The sequence below is a fragment of the Thrips palmi genome, unplaced genomic scaffold (genome assembly GCF_012932325.1).
Source record: "Thrips palmi isolate BJ-2018 unplaced genomic scaffold, TpBJ-2018v1 HiC_scaffold_18, whole genome shotgun sequence".
In the NCBI taxonomy this organism is placed as follows: Eukaryota; Metazoa; Arthropoda; class Insecta; order Thysanoptera; family Thripidae; genus Thrips; species Thrips palmi.
Window position 1 is genome coordinate 18049230 of NW_023144627.1, and position 20560 is coordinate 18069789.

Consider the following 20560-nt stretch of genomic DNA (forward strand, 5'->3'; position numbering starts at 1 on the left):
AGGCGCTCCTTGACTTGACAGGCTGATCTGGTAACCCAAACGGGCGCGTTTTGAGCTCCAGAGTCGCTAAATGGGACTCGAACCGAACGTGTGACCCCACCAATGGATTGATCTCCGAACGAGGAATCCATTGGTGGGGTCACACGTTCGGTTCCAGTCCCATTTAGCGACTCTGGAGCTAAAAACGCGTCTAGAGTTTTGGCCGCCTCCGCCGGTCTTCTGGCCCACTGTGGGACTCCAGGACGCTAGCATAAATCGACTGGCTTGATTTTTGCTCGCCATTCTCCCTCTTGTTGCCTTTCCCTCGCCCCGCCGTGGCAGTGCCGTGGCCGTGGCAGTGCCGTGGCTGCCCCTATGAACTGTGTGCCGGATTCCTCCGCGCTCGACCGGCCGCACGGCACGGCACGGCCGCATGCTGATGCGTTACAATTATCCCGCCGCAGAACCCCGCAACTCGACCCGCACCACCGGAAGCTACGGCCCTTTTTCTGGACGTGCCCCGATTTTCCGTGTGTTCTCTCCCTCTCTCTCTCTCTCTCTCTCTCTCTCTCTCTCTCTCTCTCTCTCTCTCTCTCTCTCTCTCTCTCTCTCTCTCTCTCTCTCTCTCTCTCTCTCTCTCTCCGCCTGGGCCGAGGCAGAGAGAGAGCAAGAGAGAGGCAAACGGATGCAGGTCGTGGTCCACGCCACCCACATTTCATTACCCTTGCGGTGGTGCGGCCTGCAGATGCACTAGAACCAATAGCGCAAGGACGAAGGCCGTGCTGTGCATCAAGAGTGGACACTCCGCGCCAGAAGTAGCTTGCAGTGCAAAGGGGGCACGCGGTGGACTAACCGTGTTGTTTTTTTTGGGGCTTTTTTATTAACTTATCTTTGTCTTACGAGTAGAGAAGATGGGCTTTTACCCGTGAGATGAGAGTCGGCGAGAGTGCCACTCGGAAGAGATTGTTGTTGCTTTTGCAGCGTGTTTGAACCAGGACTGATCTAGATTTGATAAATTTTTGTCAGAATTTCCACGACGTGGCTTGGTGTGGCTCTGCGCACGAGCTTCGCGCGAGGCGTTCAGGTGCCGTTGGCGGCGTGTAGTCAGGTGGCAACCCTAGCGAGGCGCGGGGTATCGCCCGGGCCCAGCCGCTGCCCCTGTCGGCTGGAGTATTGCCGCGCACGGCGCGGACATACCCCGGCGCTCTTGTGCCATCCCTGCGTTGAGGTCTCTCCGATTTTCGGAACTCTGGTTATACAGCCTTATGTTCATGATCGTCAGAACTTTGTCTATTGGCCTTGCTGGCCGATGGAGTGTATTGTCTTATATCTGAGTTAATAATGTGGCTTGTCATGTTTGCGTGAAACATAATTTGTTTGTGGGTTTCTTTGGTGCGGAAAGCCTTATCAGATCGTAATATTACTTTTATTTACTTTTATCAAAACTGACGAACATGAATACATTTCCGTTTACCCTGGCTCACACTGTACTACACGCTCGCTCAGCAATACCCCACGGCTTGCCGGCAGGGTATCTACCACTCTGGACATACTCCATGGTCTGCCAGGGTCTGAGGTGCAATCAGTTTGTTAACTTTATTCCTTTTTTTCTATTTTTCAGGTGAGTTGCGTTGGTCAGGATATTGCGCCTTATGGTCTACCGTGACGGTGAGCTACGAGCATTATCCTAAACCTAAAGAATTTTCATCTTGTTTTCTGTAGAGGAGTGCAAGTTTTTAAAATGTGGTCTGCTTGGGAAAGTAGTGCCTCCGAAATTGTGGAACTCACAACGAAAAATGACTGCAGCTCATATATATTTATTCAAAAATGAATGTACATTATACTCCAAAATGACTGATTCGTGGCCTGCTTACAATGTAAATTCAACATAATTTTATTAAAATTAAAGCTCGGTACAGCTACATTTGGTCACATTTGAATAGACAAGTCTTGGTACTTCAAACATTGTCGGTACAATTCTTTTAAGTTCTTATTCACTTCTTCGAACTACTCTGCATAAATTCTCCACTTCTCTTATATTTTTTTCTTTTTTTGTAAATTTATTGCGCATTCTAACAAAAACAAGTCTGCCACTGGCGGATATATAACAAAAAAAACTCATTAAAATAAAAATCATAAACATTTGCTTATGTAACTTGTGCGTTGTGTCTTAACGCTTTTGATATTTAACTTTTATGGAATGTATCCGACACTAAGACATTGAAAATGTCGTAACTAAAATTCTAATGAACGCACTCGTTCGTAACAGGTACGTACAAATAACGGAATTTTATCCCATAATTTAACAACCCAGTCCTAATTATCATTCTTTATTGACCAACATTATGAATAAATATCCATCTAACACCTTCGACAAATAATCAATTCAAATATCTTACTCGCATTCTACTACCTATCTGTACACACAAAAAAAACACTTTTATACTTATGCCTATTTGTAATTCGGTTTCCTATGCTCCGTTTCCTACCATTTTTTCAGTCCTTTACGTCGAAAAATACTTTCGTTTGGTCTCTCTTCATTCTTCCCTGTACCTCAAACGCCTCCCAAACAAATTGTACTAGATTATATAAATATTTACAGGTGTATGTTCAACATTCACCATTCCTTTACAAAAAAAAAATAATATATGTTCATACATTGTGGACAAGCGTTTTTTTTTACAAAATGACAGCCTGGTCCTGCAACGTCCCGCAAGGAACCAACGTCAATTCGACGTCGAATTTGGGTCAAAGTCGACGTCGCTTTGACGTGGAGGTGCCGAGGCCAGGGCGCAGGGGGGCAGGGGGGCGGCCCAAAAAGGTCGCTCAGAGGGGCAGGCAGTAGCCGCTGTAGGTCCGCACGTTGTCGTCCTGGTACGTGTTGCCCTGGATGACGCCGGGGTCCGAGTGGTGTGTCGGGCAGTAGTGGTTGTGCGGGCACTGGCACAGCGAGTTGGTGTTGACTTCGTCCAGGAGCTCCTGGCGTCGCCGCACCGTGAACAGTCGGCAGGGCTCCTTGCGCTGGCACCGCAGCCGCTGGAAAAAGAGAGACAGTCGAGTTAGATTTGACGGTCAAGGGAGTACTGTAAACGTCTGACGGTGAAAGGCTGCAGCAACATATTGTGGTGGAGATTTTCTCCATGCGTAATACCAACGAAATTCGTCAAAATATCTATAAGTTACAGTGAATTTTCAATGATATGATATGAAGTCAGCTGCACCACCATAGTATGGAACATTTTCACCATAATATGGAGAATCTTCACTGTACAACAGGAAACGAAGAGCCCTGAGTTTTCGCGGTTTATGGCATCTGCCGCCTTGGCTAGCATTGCAGGTAGCCCTCGACCGCGAGAACCCAGGGCTCGTTTTCTGGTCAGAGTATAGAGACAGAAATACTTTGGAGGTTTGGGGACTCACGCTTTGCGGGCTGCAGGCGAACGAGTACTTGAACCGCGGCGTGGCATCCAGCCGGTCCAGCTCCTGCGCCGCGTCACCGGCGTCGTCCGCGAAGGCCTGCCGCTTGACCAGGTAGGCGATGGAGCCCCTGGGGCAGTGGCAGTGCACGATCTGCTGCGTGGCGTTGCCGGGGTAGGCGCCCGACACCAGCGTCCACGTCACGTCTCGGAAGTACCGGCACTTGGGCAGCTTCCTCACGGGGTCGCACATCTGCGGCAGGATCATCTCGTTAGCTCGAGTTAATTTCAAGTCGTGTCGTGGTCGAGGCGCGGGACCGGCTCACCTTGAGTTGCCTCGTCTTGTCCACGATGGTGTGGCCGTCGCCGGGCGAGGGGTGTCCCGGGCAGGGCTGCTGGTTGCGGCACCGGCACTGCCGCTCCAGCCACGGCTTCTCGTACACGTCCAGCTTGCTGCACACCGCGCCCTCCGCGCACTCCGGCAGCTCCTCCTCCGAGTTCTGCAACAACGAGGAGAGTAGGGTTAGAGAGGGGGCGGTCAGAATCCCGGACGCGTTTTGGGCTCCAGAGTCGCTAAATGGGACTCGAAGCGAACGTGTGACCCCACCAATGGATTGCTCTCTAAACGAGGAATCCATTGGTGGGGTGGGGTCACACGTTCGCTTCGAGTCCCATTTAGCAGTTCTGGAGCTCAAAACGCGTCTAGAATTTCGGCCTGCTGTGCGAACACGCTCGCGAACACGGTGGGGCCTTTCGGACGCGTCGCCGCGCCGCTCCAGACGCAGCTCGGATTCCTCCACTCATGAATGACTTTTTGGAATGGCGTCCTTCCGTACGCTGCTCCCCCTTCCACGGCCTTCCACGGGCCGGCCGGCCTGGCTGGCTGGCAGCATGAATGGAAAGGTGGATGAATGAGAGGAGAGCGAGAGAGAGAGAGAGGAGAGAGAGGAGAGAGAGAGAGAGAGAGAGAGAGAGAGAGAGAGACGCGGACAGCGGCCTAGGGTGACCTTGCTACGCCTCGCTCCGCCCCGCTCCGCCGCGCTGCGGGTACTTCTCTCCTCTCCGCCCGAGGAGATCCTCCTCTTCTTCCTTTTTCCAGCAGCCTCCAGCCAGCCATTCAAAAACTTGTTTTAAGCTCCTCTGTTTTTTCGAACGTATCTTATAAGTGGAAGGCTATCAAATAGCAGGGCAGCACGGTAGCAGGCGCAAGCACCTTCCCGCCCCTTCCACCGGACCCTCCCCCCCCCCCTCTTTCGTTCCGACACCTGTTCAAATAATACGGTTGCCGCGCGTGGTCTGGACCACGGTCTGGACGGCGGTCTCTCTCTCTCTCTCTCTCTCTCTCTCTCTCTCTCTCTCTCTCTCTCTCTCTCTCTCTCTCTCTCTCTCTCTCCTCTCTCGAGTGATCTCGGTTTCCGGCCGGGCGACACTGCTCGAGTCGCACTGTCATTCATTGTGAGCGAGCGAGATGGACGGCGAATCCAGAGGCTCTGTCCCCCGGAAAAATATCGGCCGTGTGTGTTTGTTTACACGCACACAAGCACACGGCAAAGATAGGCAGCGGCAAACAGGGCGCGTGTGTGTCTTGTCGAGTTGTGACAGAATCACAGATAGCAGGTAGGGGGGAAACGACGCGGGGCCCCCGGGGCGGGATTCGAACCCGCGCCAGGGACGTGGTGGTGACCCCGCCCGACTGTCACGGGCCCAGAGGAACCTATTCAGTTTGGATATTATTCCTTTTTTTGGCCGCGCGGCCGTGGAGGCCGTGGGGCCGTGCCGATGTCAGGCAGGTATCGAAGACTGGCTGCCGTGCCCCGCAGTGCCCCCTGGTGGTGAGTCCGGCCGACAGACTCTGTCGCCCTATCTTGACGTTTACACGTCAGGGGAATGGTGCTGTCCTCACAGCGGGGCGGCCGGCCTAGGCCAGCCGTCCCAGTTGCATCATGCCTTGTCAATCTTTTTTCCTTGGAAACGAGAAGTACTATGGATGGGTGTGCATTTCTCGGAGCCTTCTTTTCTAAATTATAGCGCTGCGCCCACAATGCAGCAATGCGGCATTGGGGGCATTCACGCGTATGGCCCTGCATTGCGGGGCACGGTCGCGAAAGTCCGTGCCGCCCTCTCGGACCCTCTCGGTGCCGCCCCGAGAGTGTTTGCGTTTGTTGTGGTCGCTGGTGGCTGCGCTGGGCGCGCTGGCCCATTGTGGTGCACTTGAACTTCTTGAAAGCGATCCCCTTCGTGCAGCACCACACTGGCACGACCCCTGGGATCCCTGGCGCGTCCGTCCGTCACCTCCGGGACGAGCGGCAAAATTTGGCCGTCGGCGCGACCTGGACTCGAACTTGAAACCGGAGTCTCCTAGAGCGACTTCCTGGACGCGACGCGGCCTGCGCTGGATTGCCCCTCACAATGTTGCAGGGCATTGTGAGGCGGACGCGTTAAAAGTCGTCCTTTTCACGCTTTTAATTAGGCCAGTCGCTTGGAGCTCAAAGCAACATTTTTCCGGCCGGCGACTTTGTGGAGCGAGCGGACTGACGGACAGTGCTGCCGTATTCTTCCCCCAAATTTTACGGTTCTATTTTATCGAAATTCCTCCGCCAGAGTCCCCGGGCGGTGCTTCTCGGAACGGCGCGACCGGCGGGGCGGGGCGGGGCGGGGCGGCCATGCGGCACGCCATGGCTGCACTCGGTGTGCCGGGGATAAATTTGGTAATCTATGAGGCGTGAGGTGGCTGGAATGCGATGACGGCGAGGCAAAGGCGTTCCAGGCGCTCCAGGCCCTCTGGAGAAGAAGGGCGGCTTTTTTGGCGGCGATCGCGCGAGCCGAAGACGGTGCCGACGGTGTGCCGACGGTGCCGACGGCGGCCGAAGGCTGTGGAGCCTGGAATGCCGCCTTGCCGCGCCTCCCCCACCTCCCTGACCACGCCGGGCCGGACCGCACTCCAGCACTCACTCCAGCACGCACGCTTCGGCTCGAGTGCCTTCCCGGCTGGAGTCCAGCGGTCCAGCGGCCCGCCGGCCAAAGGGTGTGAAGCGGAATGCCTAGGCCGGGCCCTGGGTGCCCTGGGCCAGGCATGGCCAGCGCAGCGTGCGCAGCACAGCGGGGTCACTTTTCGGCCGGCCGACCTCGACCTGTTGTTTTCTCGAGATAGGCGGCCCGGTGCCCAGCGTGTCCATGAAGCGCGTCAAGCTGCCGAGGTGCCCGTCAAGGTGCCCGTCGAGGTGCGGCCCGTCGACGTATGCTGCCCGTGGAGGTGCCCGTGGAGGTGCTGCCTGTCGAGGTGCCCGTCGAGGTGCTGCCCGTCGAGGTGCCCGTCGAGGTGCGACACGGCACGAGGACGCCGCCCCCAAAGGGGTTGCCTCGAGGGTTGCCTGGCCCTTCCTAGAACGGGGCATAATGCACTCCTTCCGCGGAAAGGCCGGGCAGGCCGGGCAGGCAACAAACACCGTGGAAACACACCGGGCTACCGGGCCGGCCGCTTCTCGGGACTAATTACTCCTGTACGTACTGTACCTACACCATCGGCAACCGTTTGGGATGGGATTACTACGGCGAGCAGGGAATCACTGGAACATGGCGCCTCCCTCCCTCCCCGAACCGCCCCCGCCGCCCCGGGTCATATTTTCGCTAGCGAAAACCCCCGGCGTCGCCCCGCTGCCCGTTTCGGCCGAAGGATGCCGAAGGCCTGGGGTTGATGAACCTGGTGCAGCAGCAGCCGAGCGATTCCAAGGCAGTATCGTTCCGTCTCCGTCGCTCTCACGGGGCGCCCCGTGGTCCCGAAGGGGTGCGAGAGAGACAGAGCGAGACCCTTTCCGAACCTTTGGGCGGCAGTGCTTTCCCGGAGCCACGCGCGCGTCGCCGAACCGACGGGAACCGACCTCGCTCGGCTTGCTTCGCTGAATCAATACAGGACAACAACACCTCGCCCCGTCGGCCAGCGCGCGCAGATTGCCCGCTCCGTACTTAGCAACAATTTTTCGTTTGTTTACAAACAGGTTCCACTAGTATTATCATTTTGAATTTATTTCTTATTTTTGACTGTGCTGCGCCTGGTGATGTGCGGTTTTGATGATGAGGTCTCACCTTTCTTCGCATTCCTCGGCGCCAATATCCGTCGGCACGCACCCACTGCCCCCCCCCTCCCCCTCCTTCCACGTTCCGCCCCTCCCTCCGCCCCGCTCCGCCCCGAGTCAGTCTGTTTCCAGGACTTCCAGGAGGACATTAGGGAAATGGTCCCGTACTGGACCGAGCGGCTCGCCGGTCGTGACGTCATTTCCATACGACTCGCCCGGCGTCGCTTCGCCCGCCTCGCCCGCCTCGCCAGTGTAGCCCCATTCGGAGAGCGTAGCGGGGCACACACCACGTGGCTCCAAACCTTTTTCCAGCAAGCCTCACAGTGCACGTCCTCTGAATGTCGGTTCGCGGTTCGTTTTGGTTTTGGAACGGCCGAAGAAGGGTCTGATTCGCGTAGATGCCCTGCCGACTCCCGGCCGTCTCGACGCGACGCTGCTTTCGGTCGCCGCGTCGCCGCGTTTTCGCTGGCTTTCCAGGAATATGGTGGTGCCGTTTCGCTGTGCAGGCAGTCTGCAGGGGGGCTGCTGCCTTGGCTGCTGCTGCTTCGGCTACCAGGTTGCAGCGAGTTTGCACCGGCAGCGTTCGCGGAAACCTTACGTCCAGGAGAGCCGAGCTCGAGTCGGGCTGAGCCGAGTCGGGCCGCGTCGGCCGCGCCAGCGCGCCAGCCAGGGCAGGTATGTGGCGGCAGGTAGCATGCCCCTGGCGGGCCCTGGCCATGGAGGCCCTGGCACGCCCCGGCAAGGGCCGCCTGCCCGCCAAGGGCCCTTAGAGGGCAGGGCGGGGCGCGCCGGCCGCGTTTTGGCGCGAAACGGCTGTGTTGGCGCGCGCGTCAAAAAGTTTGAAATATTTGAATTCCTGCTTGTTGTTGTTGTCGTCCTGAGGTTTGGTTGGCGACCCTTCGTCGTCCATTCACGAAGAAAATGAATTACACTCACTCATGCCAACCGTCCCGCCCTCATGGCCGCGGCGAGGACCAAGGCGAGGACCCCCTGGCGGCCCTCAACCCGCAGGACCTCAAGCCCTCAGAGAGGGCGTCCAGAATGGACTTCCTGGAGAGTCCTGTAACCTCTAAAGGACCTCTAAAGGACCCTTGAAGGATCATTTGAAGGACCACTTGAACGACCCTCTCAGAAACTTTTGAAGGACATCGCAAAGGACCCGCACTCTCTGAGGACTGCTCCAAGTCTAAAGGACCTTGCGTGACCTCCTGAGAGGTCTACTGAAGGACCCTTGAAGGACCTCCTGAAGGACTCTTTCTGCGTGACCTCCAGAAGGGCCTCCTGAAGGGTCTCCTGAAGGTCCTCCTGACGCCCTTAGGCCCCTGCTGCGACGCGCGACCCCCGCGCGACCATTGTCTGCCATTCACCTCCTTCATTCATTGTCCATTTCGTGTTTTCCCTCCACAAAGGGCAGCACTTCAGCGCGCATCTGGGTAGCAAAAAAAAGGAGGTGGGGGAGGGGAGGGGGCCCGCAGCGAAATATGAAATGGGTTATGGGACGTGAGCCGAACACGTGAGGCCGGGGGCGGCGCGGGGGCGGCGCGGGGGCGGCGGGCTTCAGCCACGTGGAGGCTCGGAGGCGGGCGGGGCCCGGGCGGGGCGGCCCCGACCGTGGGAACCCGGGGGTGGATTTCACCCCGACAGCTGTGCCGGCTCGGCAGTGCTCGGCACCACTACACTGTGGGGCCCGGGCCGCAGGTGTTGGCTGGCGGGCCGGGGCACCTTCGGGGCACCTTCGGGGCCCCCAATGGAAGTCCGAATGGAAGCGGGCGGGGCAGGCGGGGCCCGCATTCACCGGCCAGCACTCCAGCGGGCACTCCGGCACACTGCATTGTGTCGCCTGGATTACGCGCATCTATTTTCGGGGGGACGGCCGCCACACCTGTTGACGCTCTCCACTCCATGTGTGTGTGCGTGCGTGTGAGTGTGTGCGTGCGCGCGCGCCAGCCAATCGAAGCGTGGCCCGAACGTGACGCTGGCCGGCTCACGCAACGCGATACGCGATCCTCCTGTCGTCCGGAATAAATTTTACCGGAGAAAAGGCAAAAGGTGTTGTGTCTGTGTGTGTGCGCGCGACGGTGTGTGTGTGTGTGTGTGTGTGTGTGTGTGTGTGTGTGTGTGCCTATCACTCAAGCCCTTCGGTTTCCAGTTACGTGTGTGTGTGTGCGTGCGTGTGTTGCGGCCAATGCTTGTGCTGCTCACCTCGGGGCTGCGCCACGCCGCGCCACGCCACGCCTTGTGGTTTGGGGCTCCTATTACCAACCAGATAATGACGTTCGTACGACCTATCCAGCACTTCAAGCCTCTCTCTCTCTCTCTCTCTCTCTCTCTCTCTCTCTCTCTCTCTCTCTCTCTCTTCTTTCCCCTCCTCTCTCTCCTCTCCTCTCTCATCTCTCTCTCTTCTCGTCGTTTGTTTTCTTTTATTTCCCCCCTTTTTAGTACCCTTTTCCCCTCTCGCTGCCTTCTCAAAACTCGGGGGATATCAAATGAAATCGAAGTGCTACGTGACGATTTTGGCCGCTACGGGACACCACAGTCTGGATCGAGCGCCTGGAGCCTGGGGGAGCCTGGAGTCTTGGAAGTCTGGCGTCTTGGAAGTCTGGCGTCTTGGAAGTCTGGCGTCTTGGAAGTCTGGCGTCTTGGAAGTCTGGCGTCTTGGAAGTCTGGCGTCTTGGAAGTCTGGAGTCCTGGAAGTCTGGAGTCTGGGCCACCGTGACCAGCTCCGGAGTGATCCTCCCGAATTCGTCGAACCTGCCATGAAATTATTCCTGGTGAACCGATGTTCGAAAATATTGTGGGAAGTGTGTAGTTGTCCGGAGCCGGGCGGCTTGTCGGTCTGTTGCATAAGAGGGCGCGAGTGCCAATCACAGCGCGGGTTGGCGCAAACCCGCTGTACCACTGTACACTGCAACGCACTGCAACACTGCTTCGCCCACCTCGACGGTTTCCTGTCAGGCAAACCTCTCTGCCCTGATTGCCGTGGCGACTTCCCCGCTCCCGCGCTGTTTTCCATCAATATTTTCTTTTCCTCGTTTCAATCCCACCGCCATGACCGTTTTTATCGCAACTTTTTGGTCGCTCTGCCTTTTTGTTTGCAGTGTCCTTCGTGAATGGGCCTTACTACTTGCGCCATGTCATTGACTTGCTTGTAGCGCAATCCTGTACGGCCATTCATGAAACGCGGAGTGGAGGGGGCCGCGGCACCGAGCCTCTTTCCCTCTCTCTCTCTCTCTCTCTCTCTCTCTCTCTCTCTCTCTCTCTCTCTCTCTCTCTCTCTCTCTCTCTCTCTCTCTCTCTCTCTCTCCCCCCCCCTCCCTCCCTCTCACTCACTCACACTCTTACACCCCCCTTTTTTGCTGTGTATACATCATTCGGACGCTACAAACTGAACTGCGTTTTTCCGAATTCGCAAGTCCGTGGCGTTCCATTCGTCAGTGCAGGTCGCCTGGCGTTGCCTCACTGCTCGCCGGCCGGCATTTCAATCGCGTCGCCATAGCCGCTCCAGTATTCCAGTGCAGTCTCCTCCGAGTGACAGTGGTGCAGCACCGCGCTGGACCCGCGGGGCCCAGCAAGGGGCCGCAGGACGCGTCGCGGGGGACACACGGCCAGGACACTGCAGGACACTGCCATTTGCGTTTTTCTGTTTTCCCCCAGCGCGGCGCGAATGTAGTCCAAGGAATTCCAGCATGAAGCTCCCTCCAGCCAGAGATGGCCGGCGTGATGAGACGAGTCGCTCTGTCTCTCTCGCACTCATGGGGCGTCCCGCACGGGTGCGAGAGAGACGAGTCTACAGGAGGCTCCTGCAGCCTCTGCTGGAGCCTGGAGGCAGCCTGGAGGCAGCCTGGAGGCAGGCAAGGCTAGGCTGCTGGCGGCTCGGTGGCGTGGGGCTTTGGCCGCGGCGTGGGGCTTTAGCGTACCCGAGGCTGGAATGTTCCCGACGTACCTACAGTGCCCCGCGCGCCCCGCCGTGCCCCGCCCTGCCCCGCCCCGCCCTGCCCCGCCGTGCCAGCTTCTTTTTAACCTGGACAAGCTTCGCGTCGCTTCGCGTAATCTAATCCACCTGAGCGACGTGACTTCCGTTCCAAACAACGACCGTCCTTCCGTTACAGCGCCCCGCTCCACGTTGCTAACGCGTTGCTCGCGTTGCTCGCGTTGCTAACGCGTTGCTCCGCGTTGCTAACGCGTTGCTCCGCGTTGCTAACGCGTTGCTCCGCGTTGCTAACGCGTTGCTCCGCGTTGCTAACGCGTTGCTCCGCGTTGCTAACGCGTTGCTCCGCGTTGCTAACGCGTTGCTCCGCGTTGCTCCGCGTTGCTCCGCTTTGCTCCGCGTTGCTAACGCGTTGCTCCGCGTTGCTACGCGTTGCTCCGCGTTGCTAACGCGTTGCTCCGCGTTGCTCCGCGTTGCTCCGCGTTGCTAACGCGTTGCTCCGCGTTGCTCCGCGTTGCTCCGCGTTGCTCCGCGTTCGAGACACTCAACTTTTGATGGCGGGACTCTGAGTCGTTTTCGTCGCTCTGTCACCCTCGCACCTGCAAGAGACGCCCCATGGGGGCGACAGAGAAACAGCGACGAAAACAACTCTCGGAATCAGTCTGCTGGTGCGAATTTGTTTGTTTCGACTCCCTTCCTCCCCCCCCCTTCCCCCTTCCCCCTCCCCGGCGCACTCCAGCCGCGCCGCGGGCCAGCGGCCGAGAATGAATGGAGTTTGCCTGCCAGCGGCGTGGCTACAGCGGGGCCACAGCCAAGGAGTTGGAGTGACCGCAGCGTGGCTCTAGCGTCACTCCGGCGTCACTCCAGCGTCACTCCAGCTTCACTCCAGCACACTCCAGCGACACACCAGCTACACACCCGCTTCACTCCAGCGTCACTCCAGCGACACTCCAGCGACACTCCAGCGACACTCCAGCGACACTCCAGCGACACTCCAGCGACACTCTAGCGACACTCCAGCGACACTCTAGTGACACTCCAGCGACACTCCAGCGTCACTCGAGTATCACTACAGCGTTACAAGACTTGATCAAGGCTGCACATCGAGACCACATCGACTCTTCATCGAAAATTCATCGAGAATTCTTTGAGGCTTCAGTGAGACTAGACTCCGTGCAGCGTGTCTAAAGCGTGACTCAAGAGTGACTCCAGCAGCGAGACTCCAGCGAGACGGCATCGAGAGTACATCGAGACGTGACTGCGGCATGCGAGACGTTTTCCTTTTGGTCCGCGGCGTGGCCCTCGGCGTCTCTGTGCCAAATGCCGACACCGCCTCCCCTCCCCACCCCGCCCCGCCCCGCGGCCACGTTGTCATGGAAACCGGGAATCATGAATGGAGCCGAGGCGTAGTGGGAGCGGCATGCGGCATTCCACGCCAGCTCCTCCATTCATTGACGGCGCGGCGCCATCCGTACCGGTCCGCCCCGCCCCGCCCCGCCCCGCCACGCCCCACGGAGGACGTGCCCGCCGCACCGCGCAGCGCCGCGCCCTGGACGAGGCCGGCCGGCTGGCGGTGGCTGGCGCGCCGCGCCGAGGCGGGGTGGCACACTGTGGCACCACGGAGTGTGAATCCTTGTTGGTAAATACGAATTGCACGTGTCTCCGGCTTTCGGCGCCCAGCCTCGCGCCCTGCCCAAGACAACGCCCGCTCCATGCGTGCGCGCGCGGACGCGCCGACACTGTAGAAGATCGACACGCGTGGCAACCCGAGTGCGCCTTGGCGGTACTCACCCCGACTTGGTACAGCGTCCGTATCCGCTTGTCGTGCTGCGCTTGCTGCGCTTGCTGCTGTAGGGGCGTGGCCAAGTCCCAGCGGCCGGGGTCCAGCAAGTCGAGTTCCAGATCCAGGTCGTGGTTGTGGTGGTGGTGGTGATGGTGGTGGTGGTGGGCCAGCATGACCAGGGGCAGCCGCGAGGCCATGGACACCGGCACCAGGCTCAGCACCACCAGCAACCACCGCAGGAACACGGTCATATCCTCCCAGTGGTGGTGATGGTGATGGTTGTGGTAGCGGTACTGGCGGTCGCCGAGCTGTTGGTTGCTGTGGTGGGGTGCGATCTGGTGATAGGTGCGCTCCGCCGAAGATGACATTCTACGGAGGAGAGGCTCCTCCATCACACACTCACTCTCTCACACACGCAGACACTCGCGACACGGCACGGCACGGCCCCGGCTACGCTAGGCTGCGCTCAGCGTCTTGCAGGCCGTCTTGCAGGCCGTCTGTACTACGACTGGCTGTGGAGGGCTCTCCACCACCACCTCGAGGAGAGCTGAGCGCAGCGCGCGCGTTGCCGGTGCCGGAGCGGCGGGAGCAGCACTCCCCCCTCCCCTCCCCTGCTCTTGAGCGGGTAGGGCCGGGCGGCGCGGGGCCGCCGTGCCTCGCAGGTCCGCTCAGCCCCTGCCGGCCAGTCCCCCCCCCCTCCCCCTCCCCTCCGGCCCTACCGACCTTCCGTCCGGACAACTTTTCTTCATGAATGGAGCGGAGCCCCGTCTCGGAGTGGAGGGAGGGACTGCCTGGTTGCCGGTTGGCGTGGCGGGGCGTAGTAGGGGCGTGCGCGAGATGTGGTACTCGCGATGTGGTGCCCGCCGCCGCGATGTGGTACCCGCCGCCGCGATGTGGTACCCGCCGCCGCGATGTGGTGCCTGCCGCCGCGATGTGGTGCCCGCCGCCGCGATGTGGTGCCCGCCGCCGCGATGTGGTACCCGCCGCCGCGATGTGGTACCCGCCGCCGCGATGTGGTGCCCGCCGCCGCGATGTGGTACCCGCCGCCGCGATGTGGTGCCAAGCATAGGCGTTTGCAAGTGCGTACATGGCAAGCATGCATTTAAGTGTGTACTTGCCAAGCATGCATTTGTAAGTGTGCACTTCGTAGACAGTTAGGTTTTGTAGTGTTTTCCAGCAGAGTCCAGCGCTATACTCAGCGATCAGTAAAAGAGAGACGCGATGGGAGAGTGTAAGACGAGGACGGGAGTCGAGACGGCTGCCTGCGGCTGCGCCCTTCACGGCCTGACTCAAGGCGTTTCTGGAAAGCGAGGCGGCCAGGTTTTCCGCCCACGCGGTCTGCTTCTAGCAACCGACTTGTTTGCCCGGTCTTTCCTCGGGCCGGCCGCTCATCCTAGTTCACGGAACTGTTTTTCGGCCCGGTCTATTCCACTTATCGATCCGAGTCTCTTGCGTCACGCCAATGGCGGCGTCTGTGTCTCCCTCCAGCCCTGAGATTTCCGCAGAGCGCCTCGCTCCGCACAGTGGGCCAGAAGACCGGTGGAGGCGGCCGAAGCTCTAGACGCGTTTTGAGCTCCAGAGTCGCTAAATGGGACTCGAACCGAACGTGTGACCCCACCAATAGATTGCTCTCCAAACGAGGATTTCAATCAAATTTCGAAGAATTTCAGTCGCATTCGGTCGCATTCCGATGAATTTTGGTCAAATTTCGATGAATTTCAAAAAATTTCAGTAAATTTTTCATGTTTGATGAATTTTGGTGTACAAATTTGGCTGGAGTTATTTCCCCTTGGGCCTAAGGCTTCCTGGGAAAACGGCGTACCCGAGACCAGCGAACGAATAGGAGGAGATGCTACTGTTTAGCGAGGTCCACGACGGTTGTCCACGGTTTGACTTGGTGCCCTTGTTGTTCGCAGGGAGGATGTACGGCGTGCTGAACCGGCGCCACGGCCGCGTCTTGGCCGGCGACATGGCGGAGGGCTCGGGCGCCACCTTCAACGTGACCGCCGTGCTGCCCGTCGTCGAGAGCTTCGACTTCGCGGCCGAGATCCGCAAGCAGACCTCGGGCCTGGCCAGCCCGCAGCTCGTGTTCAGCCACTGGGAGGTAAGGAGAACATCCCGCGTTTCGAAAAAACGTTTTTACCCGGAAGGGGGACAGGATGGAGGGCGTTATTCAGTGACTCGCTCCCTATCCTTCCCGACATCAAAGTTCAGCATGTGTGTGTGTGTGTGTGTGTGGACTGACTTACGATCGCCACCCTGACTTATGCCTCGAGCCCCGCAAGCCCCGCCGCCGCCCCGCCTTGGACAGGAGAGAGAGAGAGAGAGAGAGAGAGAGAGAGAGAGAGAGAGAGAGAGAGAGAGAGAGGTCCGATAGGGCAGGCGAGCTATGCCGCCCTAAGGGTTCGGGGCTGCCAACCCCGCCCAACAATTATACTCGCCCCGGCGCGCCTCTGGCTGCGCGTGCGTTTCGGCCTCTGGGTTTCGCCAAGGTTGGCCATACTGATTTAGAGGCCGGCCGAGTCATTTTTATCGCGAAGGGAAACCAAGGGCCATATGGCGGGCCTTCGCGTCCCAAAAGTGAGCCGGGATTTTTCAATTTGGACCCGGATCTGGCACGCCACTGGTATACGCCTGGGGGCCCCCGGGGCCTGGACCGGCCTACACTGCTGCTGCCGGCGCCCAAAATAAATCTGTTCGTTTTTTATTTCTCTCTCTTTCTTGCCTTACATGCTTTATTGCCGTATAATTGGGAGTATCGATTTTCCGAGCTACCGAAAGCAATCACGAACGAGTGCAGTGGCTGACTGCAGTCCGCCGCTCGCTGCTCCGCCCCGGAAGGCAGGCTGGCAGAGGGACTCGAAGAGGGAGGCACAACATTCTCTGTTACCGAAACTGATCGCCGCCACTAATAAATCGCGAAGCCCGAAGACGCACAAGACGGACGACCTCACACCGGAAATTGTGGCGCGCGGAATCTTCCCTGACCGGGGGGCAGTGCACTGGGAAAAGAAAAAGTTTGTAAACAAGGCGCTTCGAGGAACGGGCGTTCCAATTAGCCTCGGTTTAGTTCGGCAGCGAAGGCAATTACGCTAAATCCTGTTGAAATTAAAATATCATTCTGTTGGCACGCCTGGGAACAGATTGCGGTAGTATTCCGACAGTGGCACGTTTTTAGCAGGGCACTGGACCGCGACGCACAGTGGGCTAGAAGACCGGTGGAGGCGGCCTAAACTGTAGACGCATTTTGAGCTCCAGAGTCGCTAAACAGGCCTCGAACCGAAAGTGTGACCCCACGAATGGATTCCTCGTTCGGAGAGCAATCCATTGGTTGGGTCTCACGATCAGTTTGAGCCCCTTTTGGCGACTCAGGAGCTCAAAACGCGTCTAGCATTCTTGCCGCCTCCACCGGTCTTCTGGCCCACTGTGCGACGGATGGAACGCGGCCACAAATACCTCATTCCCCGCGGGGCAGGCCTGATGAATGCATTCCATTTATTGACGCGATTATTAAATCATTTCAAAATTTACGCGGAATTCGAGATGGAGATATTCATCTGGGCGGAATCATACACTGGCCCGGGGCGTCGCGCGGACAGGATTTTCTCTCTCCCTCTCTCTCTCTCTCTCTCTCTCTCTCTCTCTCTCTCTCTCTCTCTCTCTCTCTCTCTCTCTCTCTCTCTCTCTCTCTCTCTCTCTCTCTCTCTCTCTCTCTCTCTCTCTCTCTCTCTCTCTCTCTCTCTCTCTCTCTCTCTCTCTCACTCACACACACACACACACACTTATTCGTGTCTCTCCTGAATCCTCTCGTGCAAAAGCAACTTTTGAACGTCCTGGCGTCAAGCTTGACCCTGAGCTCGCGGGGGCACCAAATCAGTTAGAACAAGGTCGAAATTTGTTGGTAAAATTTCCCACTGACAGCAGCGGGACACGATGAGGACACGATGTGGACACGATCGGAGGACGTCTGGCCGCCTCGTTATGCGGCTCATTTGGTTTGATTCGTTCTTCCCTCTCGAGTCAATTGGGGGGCAAGTGGTCTCGCAGTGCGTCGGGCCCCACCTTACCCGTTTGTACGAATGAAATGCATCCGCATCCTTGGGGTCGTCCACTCCGAGAGGGAGAGAGGGAGAGAGAGGAGAGAGAGAGAGGGGGAGAGAGAGACAGAGAGAGAGACTCACACACAACTCCTCCTCCCGGCCGCTCGGTGCACAGTAGCTACGCCCCTGGCGACGCCCCCGGCTACGCTCCTGCCTCCTCCGCCACATCCGGCCGTAATGGTGGATGGTACCATGATGGTACCATGATGGTACTCCAGCGCGCTGCTGCGGTGGCGGACAAAAAAAGGCTAAAGAAATGTCCAGCGGCGGCAGCGGCCGGGCTGGCTCCCAATCCGAGTGGCGATCCTTGTCCGGCAACATGCCCTGTCTCTCTCGCACCCCTATGGAGCGCCCCGAGAGCGAGAGAGAGAGAGAGAGAGAGAGAGAGAGAGAGAGAGAGAGAGAGAGAGAGAGAGAGAGAGAGAGACCTCCCTCTCGGAATCAGTCTGCAGGGGTAGCCTGGGACAGCCTGGGGCACTATCGCAGCACGAGCACCACCAAAAAGTTGTTTGTTGTTGTTGTTGTTCTTTCGGGAGGAGGGGGAATTGTTGAGTATATGGAAAAACGACGTCGCGCACAGAAAACTTCACGTTACTACAAGAGTGTGCTCCAGTTCAGTTTTGGTTTAGAAGAACACCATGTTTGCGTTGCGTGTGTGGAACTCGTGGAACTCGTGGAAGGCCAGGGAAGACACCGGGAAGAGCCCTGACTGGCCGAGCCGGCAGAGCCCGTGTGATGTCACGTAGATGTCCGAAAAAGGTTGGCCGATTTACAACTATCCGAACAATTTTACTGCCAGCCGTCCCACCGCAAGTGTCCATTTCCGCCAAGCGACTCCCGGCGGCGGGGAAATAAAAAAAAAGACTCTGACATTCCTCTACGAACGAACGACCGCAGCGTACGTCTGCGGTCCTGCCAAGGACCCACCAAGGACCTTCCGTCAAGGACCTTCCGTCAAGGACGTCGCAGGGACGCCACGGCGACGCCACGGCGAAAACGCGAACCGGATGCAAGAGACCACTTTTCAATTTTCATTCAGTGGTCAGTGTGCGCACTGCCGAAAGAAGTTGTCGGAGGCTTTCCCGCGCTGGAAAAGGCTTGACCAGCGCGTCGCAGCGCGTGCCCCAGTGGCGCCCAGGAATGGTGCAGACGAGCCCCGAGTGGGAGGCGCACAGTGGGCCAGAAGACCGGTGCAGGCGGCCAAAATTCTTGACGCGTTTTGAGCTCCAGAGTCGCTAAACAAGACTCGAACCGAACGTGTGACCCCACCAGTGGATTCCTCGTTCGGTGAGCAATCCATTGGTGGGGTCACACGTTCGGTTCAAGTCCCATTGAGCGACTCTGGAGCTCAAAACGCGTCTAGAATTTTGGCCGCCTCCGCCGGTCTGCAGGCCCACTGTGAGGCGTTGGCGCCAACAGAATTTCACTCAATCACCCAAAGAAGCATCGAGGGGAGGCTACTCAATGGACTTCTCCGAACAATGGCTGAGACCATGCTACTGCCGTACACGCACGTACACACACACACGCACACACACTCACACACTGAGGCGCGCCAGCACGCACGCCAGGTAAAACCTTTAAAGTAACAGTGTATATTATTAGTATCCTGGGGCGTGATTTGTAAAGGGCCTGCTGAGGCCTAAAACCTTATCTTAGCCGGCCCATCAGAACCCTACCTGCGAGGAGGACCAGTATCCAAGACCAGTAGCCCGGCCGGCCGGGGCGGCCAGGGCGGCCAGGCCTCAGCGTGTCACGCGGGCTACGCATATTTTATACCCGCTCTATAAATCTTTCCCGAGGGGTAGTAAAAAGGAAGGGGTACTGGCCGTAGTATGGTTCGGCCAGGAGTTCGGTCGGCCCCGGCGAGCGGAGCGGAGCCCCGCGGGCTTGCCAAAAAACCGGGACAACAGTCTTGGAGAACGCAGCAACTTGATTTCGCGAACAAAAAAAGTGCCTAAAGTTTTACCGTTGGATCACGCCTGCCTCGCTGGGTATTTCCAACATACGAAGGCACACATAGCCTACGGCCTATCTCAGCCAGCCTTGCTTGTCACCGAAGCCGACAGCTGTTCTGCCTGTGTGTCAGGACAGGCTGAGGTAGGCAACTCTTTCGACACCGATGCGTCATTGATGCATCGTTGGGGAGTTTTCGCCATGGTGGTAAAACTGAGGCGATATCCCGACTTCACTATGGGAACTTCACTCGCGACACACCCAGAGAACTGCGGGTTTTTGTCCTTGTGGCCTCGGCAAAACGAAATGTCACTTTTCTCATATGTTCGTCGCGCTCCCCATCCTGCGTATATCAGCCCGTGCTGCGAGTACGCGACCGCGGCGTTATTGGCTCTACGCAGGGCGGCTAGCCGGGGGCGTGGCGCCGCGTGGCGCGCAGTGGCGCGGCGTCGGCCGTGATGGACACCACGAGGCTGTAATTTAAAACCAACTTGGGTGATTTCTCTCGTGTTTGAGTTGGCCGTGGATAATCATGAGGGTATCAGGGCGGGCCCAGGGGCGGGGCCAGGGGGCCGAGGGCGAGGGGTAGCCGGGTAGCCGGTCGCAGAAAAAAGGAGAAGAACTCAACAGGCTGGCAGGCTTTTACTTTGCGCGTAATCTGGCTAGGGGTCGGCAGGCTGCGGCAGGCAGGCCAACCCGACGGAGCCAACGGCGGGCCGAGGTTCGGGGAGGGGCAGCGAGGGGCACCCAGGACACCGGAAGTGGCAGGTGGCTGTGCTTGCAGTGTGCTTGCTCTCGACCAATCACCTGGCCGTATCCCCGCAGCCCCGCAGCCCTGGAATCTGGTTCATATCACGCTGTCCTATTGGCAGACCTGGCAGGGCCGCAGCGCGACCCGTGAATGTGAATGTGATGCCCATCAAGATCTGAATGCGCGCTCCATCATCACCGTGTGGACAGTTTTTTCCTCCTCCTCCTCCTCCCGCTCCTCTCCTCCTCCCGGTCCTCCTCCTCCTCCTCCTCCTCCTCCTCCTCCTCCTCCTCCTCCTCCCCTCCTCTCCTCCTCCCTCCTCCTCCTCCTCCTCCTCCTCCTCCTCCTCCTCCTCCTCCCGCTCCTCTCCTCCTCCCGGTCCTTCTCCTCCTCCTCCTCCCGCTCCTCTCCTCCTCCCGGTCCTCCTCCTCCTCCTCCCGCTCCTCTCCTCCTCCCGGTCCTCCTCCTCCTCCTCCCGCTCCTCTCCTCCTCCCGGTCCTCCTCCTCCTCCTCCTCCTCCTCCTCTTCTTCGATAAAAACGGTTCTTCCTCTTCTCTAGTAAAACTTGTTAGCG

General features: G+C 58.4%; 2 protein-coding genes across 3 annotated transcripts in view; one reads left to right on the plus strand and one right to left on the minus strand.

Moving 5' to 3' along the window:
• LOC117644554 (elongation factor-like GTPase 1) overlaps window positions 1-20560 on the plus strand; it is a 114490-nt gene that overhangs the window by 87707 nt on the left and 6223 nt on the right. For both annotated transcript variants that reach the window (XM_034384110.1, XM_034384111.1), the window contains exon 17: window positions 15096-15283. In XM_034384110.1, coding sequence (XP_034240001.1) covers window positions 15096-15283 — 188 coding nt within the window. The remainder of the gene's footprint in view (window positions 1-15095; window positions 15284-20560) is intronic.
• Window positions 1777-13736, minus strand: LOC117644557 (protein giant-lens). The gene is made up of 4 exons (XM_034384113.1): window positions 13188-13736; window positions 3722-3895; window positions 3400-3648; window positions 1777-3015 (listed from the first exon to the last, which is right to left on the minus strand). Exons 1-4 carry the CDS (start codon window positions 13569-13571, stop codon window positions 2806-2808), a joined length of 1017 nt encoding a protein of 338 aa, XP_034240004.1. The 5' UTR covers window positions 13572-13736; the 3' UTR covers window positions 1777-2805.